General features: G+C 37.7%; 1 protein-coding gene across 1 annotated transcript; it reads right to left on the reverse strand.

The window, feature by feature from the left end:
- Positions 1 to 536: 536 nt before the first annotated feature.
- LOC135744461 (uncharacterized) lies at positions 537 to 9,118 on the reverse strand. The gene is made up of 5 exons (XM_065262608.2): positions 9,034 to 9,118; positions 8,573 to 8,758; positions 6,365 to 6,502; positions 1,888 to 2,080; positions 537 to 1,556 (listed from the first exon to the last, which is right to left on the reverse strand). Exons 1-5 carry the CDS (start codon positions 9,088 to 9,090, stop codon positions 1,240 to 1,242), a joined length of 891 nt encoding a protein of 296 aa, XP_065118680.2. The 5' UTR covers positions 9,091 to 9,118; the 3' UTR covers positions 537 to 1,239.
- Positions 9,119 to 9,604: the final 486 nt, after the last annotated feature.

The following is a 9,604-nucleotide window of genomic DNA, read 5'->3' on the forward strand; positions in this document are numbered from 1 at the left end:
CTGATCCCAAGTGTTTATCTGGAAGCTGTTGGTGTATGTAGTGTAAGTGCTTGGCAACTGAATGTAATGCATGCAATATCAACCCTGTGTAAAGCTGACAAAGATTGTTTCTCAGCAGAGATATGTACATTTGTGCTAGCTCAACACGTTGGAGCAGTTTCTCGGACCGGGTTTACAGGACTAGGCCTTAATTGTATTAGGACATTTTAGTTTTTACAAACAAACCCCAAAAACCAAGACATTGTGTTTGGTTGTACTACCTTTTGAGAGCGCTTACTCCAATCAATGTACTTAGAACCTCAATACACAATTTCTGTTGAAGCCTTTCTGTTGCTTAGTCATCCTCCATAATTAATAAAATGTATATGTTATCCATTGAGGCTGCTTTTTAAAACATGCAACATGCTTTCCGGCACCATGTTAAACAATAAATTAATCCTAATGAGATGACAGTGTTACTGATACAGTCAACTGATCATAAGTTAAATACGTACACTACAGTATAGTAAATTATAAATGCACTTTTCCCTCAAAAACTTTATTGGCAGTAAATCCAAATGGTCCAAATCCAAATATCACTCATGCTGGTGTTGGGTTTCATTTACACATGGTGTAAGAACATGCTTTCTGTCTTGTAATGCAATTAACACATACATTTCAGGATTCACAACACATCAATGGAAATATAACTCAGTTGTAAAGATACAGTAATTGGACGGATGCAGTGAAATAGGCAACCGAATAAACATCCACCCAAATGTTTTAAAGGTATATTGTTATGACTAGACGCCTGGTCCCCTTTCAATGTCCATTGCAGTGAATGCAATCACTGCTTTGTCGTCATGACAATGTCTCTGTCGCATCATTATGGGAAGCTCTTATATAACACTTGAAAATAATAAACCTAAAAAAAGGTCACAGGTTGTTTGCTTTCCTTTTTTAACTCTTTAGACTATTCTGGTTTCAATGTATGGAATTAAACAGGGTCAGATTCAGTCAATCATTGCACAGTTTAATGTAAAAAGAAAAACATTAAAACACTAAATTGTCTTGTTGGGTTTGCAAACCTGAGAATTAGACTTTTAAGTTTTATTTTTTAGTTAAAAAATGTACAAACTGATGGCATAGTGGGCAGTGCTCCAACATATGACGCACTTTTGGCGACCCGAGTTTGAGCCCCCTCCCAAAACCATTTTACAAACTGATCTAAACTGTTGACAAAAACTGATTCAATGAGAGTTATTGTATTCGTGCTGTCCTGACAGACTTGTATATGTGCTGTTGAGCCACAAACCGGGCCTTCTCTATAGCCAGTTCAGTATCTTTCTCACGGATACCCAGATGCCACACAGCCCTGACTGCATCTCTCATGTATGGGAACATCAGGACCCGGATCCCCTGACCCAAAGCCTTCACCTCCTGCTCATCAACCCTTGCCATACGCTCACAGAACTCATGTAGGCTCATCCGCTGGTCCTGAAGATGAAACCTCACAATGTTTGTTTCCACGGTGGCGAGGTCCAGCTGGTAGAAAGGAGGGTGGCACTGTATAAGCGCTACAAGGGAGAGAAAACGGGAGAGATTTATTCACAGCTCTTGTTGCTAAAAATACATTACCAGTTTTCAATAACATTATTGCCAAAAGAAATTAAGAGTAATTAGATGACTAACACAATCCTGATGGAATTGATAATTCAATAATTTGCAGCTATTGGCAAAAGAGTCTTTTATATGCCTAATATTGTCCATATAATTGTCTCATAATTATTATAATCTAAGAATATTTAATAAAAGCTCTCCATATCCAGGTTAACTAATGGAGCTGTGCATCACATTGACAGTTAATGCAATGTTGAAGGTTTAAGGAACTCTGTGGGTTTCTGTCACCTTCAGCAAAGCGTCTGGCGTTCCTGTGGTCCTCTTCCAGTCTACCAATCATGTCCGACAGGGCGATCCTACCAGCTGCTGCTAAAATACCCATTTTGCGCATTCCTCCTCCAAGTGCCTTGCGGGCACGATCTGCTCTCTCTATGAAATCTTTGGACCCACCAAGCATGGAGCCTACAGGTGCCCCCAGCCCCTGCCAAAGAGCAATTCATATCAAATACATACATACATACATACATACATACACATACACATATACATATACATATACATATATATACACACACATACACATACATACATATATACATACATATATGTGTGTGTGTGTGTGTGTGTGTGTGTGTGTGTGTGTGTGTGTGTGTGTGTGTATCTGTGTATATATATATATATATATGTGTGTGTGTATGTGTATGTATATATGTGTATATGTGTATATATGTATGTATATGTATATGTATATGTATATGCATACATACATATTAGTATTCAAGCATGAATAACTGGAGTAGTGATGGACTGTCTGATAAGTCTTTCCCATAACGTCTATAATGACAGTTTGATACTCATATTTGTCTATAAACCACAATTACATTTAATGTGTTTCAGCGAGAGAGTGAAAGATGAATACTCTGCTCAGAAAGCGAGCTTCTTTCTGTCACAATCCAAACAAGCGCCATATTTAAATGGAAATACGCCTATTGACATCTTCTCTGAGGATTTTGTTGAGGGTTGGGAATGATTAGTTTTTCTTCAATCGACTATGTTTGTGTGGTGATAATGAGGGGTATCGTTTCAAATTCCAGGTATGATTACACGGGTGTCATCAGAGAAAAAGATTACACGTTTGGTCCTATGACTAAAAATAAGTCTTGATTGTACGGATGTGTGAGACTTCACACCTTCAGTGTTCAGGTGAAGTATTGAGTGCTGACTTCAACAAGGTCATTTATCATTGACTCCATCACTTAAACTACTCTCCAGTGGGAAACTCTACACAATGTTTTTCGACCCTGAGATGAGGAACTGAGATTTGTGCTTGTGTTCAGAATGACTGATGTAACCTATAGTCTCAGACAGTTGGGTGAACGTCTGATGCATACAGAACACTATACACTTCAGGAAATTCAAAGCTGTCCTTTGATTGATTAAATTACAAAAGATTTCTAGGAGACGTTTCCAGGCGTGCAGGATCTAATCCAAGTCTGATAAACTTTAGAGAAATATGTGAAGGATGGTTGCACACCGATCTGTTATTGTGGGGAAATCTCCACTCCCCTAAACATGACAGGGCACAAACCGAAACATAATAAGTTGCTTTATGTGTCAGTCATATGCCCTCTTGGTCTGCCCCTGGCTACTTAAAGTGCCAATCTTAGGGGATTATAAAATTACCTTTCATGCAGTATGTCAAGTAGTTGTAAGTGAATGTGCACAGTCTTCAAAAGCTGCAAAGCTGAAAGTGCACAGCAACCAAAGTTATTGCTTGGCAAAAAAAAAAAGAGTTGACTCAGAGTCGCTAAAAGAGTCTGAATCCCTTTTCCGTAAATTTGCTATGTGATGACTTACAATGCCTGCCTACGTTCTACGTAGTCTCTACCTCGAATACATGAACCGTGTGGATAACATCATGTCGAGAAGACGCTGTGTGCTGTGCTCTCTCTCTCTCTCTCGTGAAAGGGAATCTGCTTAATTTAGGGTGACCATATGTGCGATTTTTTCCCAGATGCTTCCCAGCCAGGATTTCGGGTGTGTCCGCTGGAGGTCGCATTGGTCAACTGCATAGGTGTTTCTCAATGTCAAGGATACTTCCTTGGCAGGACTGGTCCTTCCAAGTCAATTCCTTCAGAGGCTATGTGAGGCTCCTCTATAATTGCGTCAGTGAAAAGTAGGGATGCACCGATACCGATACTGGTATCGGGTATCGGCCTCGATACCACATTTTCTAAAGTACTCGTACTCGTTAAAAGTCCCCCGATACCAGGAATCGATACCACGGTCTGAGAAATGTCTATGTTTGAGCGGCATGTAAAGGGTTAATGCCTCTTGTGTTGTCCAAAGAGGCAGAGTTTACAACAAACTGAAACACTAGTCTCTTGTTTTTTTGTTAAATTATATGACTAAAGCTGTTACCTGTAAATTTAAATCATGTTTTTTATTAAGTACTCGGTATCGGTATCGGCAAGTACTGAAATGCAAGTACTCGTACTCATATTCCAAAAAAGTGGTATTGGTGCATCCCTAGTGAAAAGGTCTGCGCGCATAGGATTGTGGGTGATTTGAGAGCATGAAGGCTACATATACATCCTTTCCTGTATATGGGATATTTTTCGAACGAAGGAATCAGACCTTGGTTGAAATTCTGAGGATTCTCGACATTGGAACGGTCCTTCGATAGATGTTGATAACGTAGCATCCTCGAAATTCTGGCTTCCGATGATCCTTCCTTGACATTGAGAAACACCTCATATGTCATCGAGGTTTATTATTTAAAAATAAAAGCAATCCTTACATTTTAAGGTAAGAATTAAACTATGAATGTAAGAACCTCAATGACGTATGCGGTTGACAAATACCACGTCTAGAAGATGCACCCTAAATCCTGTCCAGGACGTGTTTTAGTAAAATGGCATGTATGGTCAGCCTATAAGGCTTAATTTTTTCACTTCCAATATTTGTCCAAGATACCACAGCAGTATAATCCCACCCTTTGCTGTGCTTAGTCACTGATGACTGCATCTCTAACCTGTAAAGTGGTTTAACCATGAATGGTTTATTTGGACCAGATTGTTGGTTTTTGGTTCTGTTGAGCATGCTAAATATGTAGCTTATTGTCTATAAATTAATGGAGACTGCCGTTCTTATTACTTGGAGTCACGATGAAAGACCAGAGCAATACGTTTGTTTACAAACTGCAGTGCTTTAGCTGTAATCTTCGTCCATTCAGCTAACACATATGTTTGGGTGTTCACTACCAAGCTGTGGGCCCGGTCCGCTAACATAAGTGTTGAGCAACTTTTTCCTTTTGAGGCTTTATTTATATGTTCAATCATAAAAATATGATTGAAGTACATGAAGTATAACAAGTATGCTTCTACTTGTTGTGCTTTATTTAAAGAGTATTTAATGAGTAGGGGAGAGCTTCAGTATAATTTCACTTTAAACACAACGGGTTATAAGAACAAAATGACTACTTTAGGAATTTCCTTATCATGGTTGAAAACACCTTTCTGGATCTACACGCGGAAAACGATGAATAATTAACGCGATATTTGTCAGGTCAGCTTGGACAAATCCATGCGAGGGGTGGGGCAGACTTGTGATTGCTCATTCAAGAGGCGTAAATTCAAAATAAGTGTTCGGAGTGTCATGTGTGTTGCTTGCATTTTCAAAATATGTGTTTATTGCATCATGTAAACCATGGGCATCACGTGTTTTGTCAAAATAAGTGCTGCACACGCTAAAACCGTTTATGATAAAAGAGACGCTCACGTTCACAAAATACACGCTAGACACTCCCTTAACAGTAAACTCTGATTACGCATGAGATTATGCGAGTATCTAGCAAACGCGAGGGGCTCTTTTACCATAAATGCTTTAGATGCGTCTGCAGCAGGCATTTATTTTGACAAGACATGTGATGCCCACAGGATCTCTCGATGCGCAGAACACATATTTTGAAAAAAGGAACCACACACACATGACGGGCTACATACATGTTGTGACGAACTTCGCATCTACACTTAAAGTATAGTGAAACAGATTTAAATTTGAAGTGAATACATAATTGAATACACTTAACTATACTTGGATTTGACAAAAATTTTACAAAATGTAGAAAATATACTTAGTACACTTTTTTAAAGTATATTTTTAATAGAAATATTTTTCACCTGGGAGGAGTAGTCAGCAGGTTAAGCTCCATAAAGTCATTAGGTGATTGCCAGGTTTCAGTGAGTAGTAGTATGTCCAACTTTCTTTCCATAATAATGTGTAGCTTTATTGGCCAAGGAGTGATTGTTGAACCTTTCAAATAGCATGATATGTGCTCTTTAAAGCAACCATGGTTCCCAGCCCTTCAGTATGATGAACCGAACTACAGAAGAATTTCCTTGACATGAAATTACTGGAAAAGCACTTCACACAAAACCTAACTACTCTGTATTGTACTTAAAGGTGAGCCTGACATTTTTTTTCACAAGGGCAATTTTGTAGCAATTTTGTAACATACATTACTGCAGCATACAATGACTAGAGTTATGTTTATTACACTATTGTTCAATTCTCATTTTGTAAGTCTTTAAGTTAGAAGAGCCATATTTATTTATTTTCAATAAAGAGATATGAGATATTCAATTCAGTGACTTATTGTGGCTAATTGGATTCTTATTGTATTTTGTTCTTTGTTGTAAGTGGTGTTAATGTTATTAAATATATAACCACTGACTTTGTAATTATATATAAAAATATCACTTACCTTGGACAGAGAGACACTGACGGAGTGGCAATGTTGTAGTATAACAGAGGGATGAACACCCTGAGCAACGGCTGCATTCATTAACCTCGCTCCATCCATATGCACTGCCAGATCAAACTTATCAGCCACAGAGCGAAGCTTTCAGTAAGAGAAACATAAATTTTCAGTTAGGTCTGAATTTAGGAGAACTCTTGGTGATAGGTTTCTTGAAACGCTTTGTAGCATTTTGATCAAAATACTTCACTGTACTTAGGGGCAGAAGACGCATTTCTCTCTTAAAATACAATCACTCCAAAGCACCACATTAGGTTTTTTAATGCATTTACTGTAACATCCTGCTTTTAACATCAGATTCAGGCTGCATTCATCGTTTGGAGAAAAAATATGCTTGCCTCCAGGTTTGGGGAGTAATGGATTACATGTAACGGGATTATGTAATCAGGATACAAAAAATACATCAAACGAAATATTAGAGCTTTCAGTCTTTTCCATGGCACTTACATTTCTAACAATCTGAGCGCCCCTGCATTCATGCAAAAACCTCCAAAATAAAAGTGTTGACTAACTTTTATATCAAATACTATTCAATCGGAATAATGACATATTGACATTATATTTACATCTGAAATGGCATTTTTGTTTATTTATGTTTGTTTAATGTCTTGTTTAATTGTGTCATTATATGCATTTTGCACAACAACTGCTTTATCCTATAAAATTAATGTAATTTTAAATCCATAAAGTATATAAACAACAAAAATGACATAAGCTATAGCCACGTGATTGATTTTAATGTTCAATCATGATTTAAAAAAAATATGTTTAGATAAAATTATTAGGTAACACTTTATTTCGATAGTCCACTTTAGACATTTTACTAATTATAAGTAACTTTGCAACTACTTATCAACTACCAATCTTTAGAGAATTAGTAAACTGTCTGCTTAATATCTACTAACACTTTATTGGGATGATATCTCAACAGACATTCAACTGTCTATAAGCATCTTTGCAGGTGCATGTCAACTTATTCCACTAACCCAAACCTCTTCCCTAACCCCAAACATTACAGTCTAATGACAGTTAGTTGAGGTATAGTTGCAAATTATTGAAAGTTAGTTGAAATGTAGTTGCAAAGTTATTTATAGTTAGTAGCATGTCTAAAGTGGACTATCAAAATAAAGTGTAACCAATTATTAAAAGGAACGGATTTTTGCATTAAATTTTACCTCATATGTGACCATGTGTAATTCCGCACCCCTGTGAACTCTGGCGAACTTTGGCGTTGAATCTAGAAGTCTCTACTAATTTAACGTCGATACGGGCACATTTTAAACCATACATTTTCTACACAGAGGAGGTTAACTGCACATTACCGTACTGGGGTTTGGAAATGTTGTGGGCGTTTCTTACACGTTTTAATTCCTCAGATAGCCAAATGCAGCAGCAACAGCAAAGCTTTGAGCGCGCTAAGACACTGATGGCGGCTGCGCTGACTGCAACGCCTGCCACCAAAATAAAGTAATGTAACATGATCAAAACACTATCAAAATAGCAAAAATCTCTGAAAAGTGACAAGGATGCAGCACAGAATTGATAATATTGCGCATATTAAACAGATTAAAAGACAAGTAACAGATTAATGGACGCTTCTTTGATTTTGAGGTTGCATGCAAAATCCATTTGGCTCAAAAAACCGAGGGTGCACGTGCCTCCTCAGTTTGAATGGGCATGAGGCCTCTGATTCACTTCATTGGTTTATACTTTAATTTAACATGAGTAGTCCGACCACCACGAACCACTCGGTGAGTAGCACAATTTTGAAAATGAACGTTGTTGTTTTAATGACATGTTTGTGTATGGTCATTGACTTCCATTCTGAAGCAGTCAAGAGACGCTTCTAAACAAGTCAAAAAGTCAAGACACGACCCATTGTCAAAATTTCAGTGTCCATCACTGTAGTTCATCCAAAACAAACCAGAAATGAGACTCAAAGTGTTAAATACCGGAATTATCCTTTAAGTTACTGAATGCTTTTTTATGAAGTAATTTGTAACTGTAACAGAATTTAAAAAGTAACCCTCCCAAGTCTGCTTGCCTCAGGAAATAACACTTTGGTGGACACCAAATGTAACCAGAAAGGGTTGTTACAACACTTAGGATTTTTATCTCTTACACAATTGATGAAACAATGTTCTGGTCACTAACCTCCTGCAGGAACGAGAGTGGAAGGACTCGGCCTCCCTGAATATTGTGCGTGTTTTCAATACACACCAGGCGAGAGCGTGGGAAGTGTATGTCTGGGTAACCGTGTTGGATCTTAGAGATCACCTGGTCTAGATCAAAGGTGCCATCGGCTAGTGTAGTCACTGTTACAGAATGGATACCTGCCAGCTACCAAGACAAGACCACATTTACAGATAACAAGCGATTCATCAACTACAAGCGCTTTTGAACTTGATGAACTTTTTGAAAATGAACTCACTGACTATTTTCTTTTATTTGTTACAAAACAAGGTTCAACACGGTATGTACATGCATCACACAGAAGAATACTGTCAATGGTGTCATGAAAAGTAAAATTGATATAAGATTACAATAATGCTGAAAAAAATAATCTTTTCTGAGAAGAGACAGAAGTTAAAGGAAAAATGTATGACTCCATATACCTGTGCACTTCCACCCTGTTCAGAGATGTGACTATAAGAGAGGTCACCTAATATCATCTCATCTCCCCTTTCTCGGCAGTGCACCATAGCTAAGAGAGCGACAATAGTGTTATAAGCCCATATTATCCCTATGTTTTATTAATAGCTTCGGGCATCATACCTGCAATCAGATTACCCATCGTTCCTGAGGGGACAAATAAAGCAGCCTCCATACCAAACATATCAGCAGCTTCTTTTTGTAAATCTGTAGAAAGAATGGCAAAAATATGTATCCAAAATTTTTACAATATGTATATATATAAGCATGGTTCTTCAACCCCGTTACTGGAGGACATCTGTCCTTTAGGTAGCCCCGAACAACTTGATTAGCAGGTTCATACTGTATATTTTTCAAACATGGGATGTTTAAAACAACACTGAATGAGTTTCCATGTGTGCTGGCTTCTTGTTGCCAAGTTTTTATTCACATTTCAACAGTTAAAAAGTGGCATCGAAAATTTCCAAATTGTTTTTTTACACTCATTTTCAATTTTGGTAACACTTTACATGTTGTATTTGTAAACATTAGTAA

This window comes from Paramisgurnus dabryanus, chromosome 1 (assembly GCF_030506205.2).
Source record: "Paramisgurnus dabryanus chromosome 1, PD_genome_1.1, whole genome shotgun sequence".
Classification (NCBI taxonomy): domain Eukaryota; kingdom Metazoa; phylum Chordata; class Actinopteri; order Cypriniformes; family Cobitidae; genus Paramisgurnus; species Paramisgurnus dabryanus.

Bases quoted from the DNA above. Each gene is read 5' to 3' on its own strand.
- LOC135744461 (XM_065262608.2), bottom strand. From the start codon at position 9,090: ATGATATTAGGTGACCTCTCTTATAGTCACATCTCTGAACAGGGTGGA. The intron at 2,081-6,364 runs GTAAGTGATATT...GCTCTTTGGCAG, and splicing joins TCAGTGTCTCTCTGTCCAAG to GGGCTGGGGGCACCTGTAGG. The intron at 1,557-1,887 runs GTGACAGAAACC...TCTCCCTTGTAG, and splicing joins CGCCAGACGCTTTGCTGAAG to CGCTTATACAGTGCCACCCT.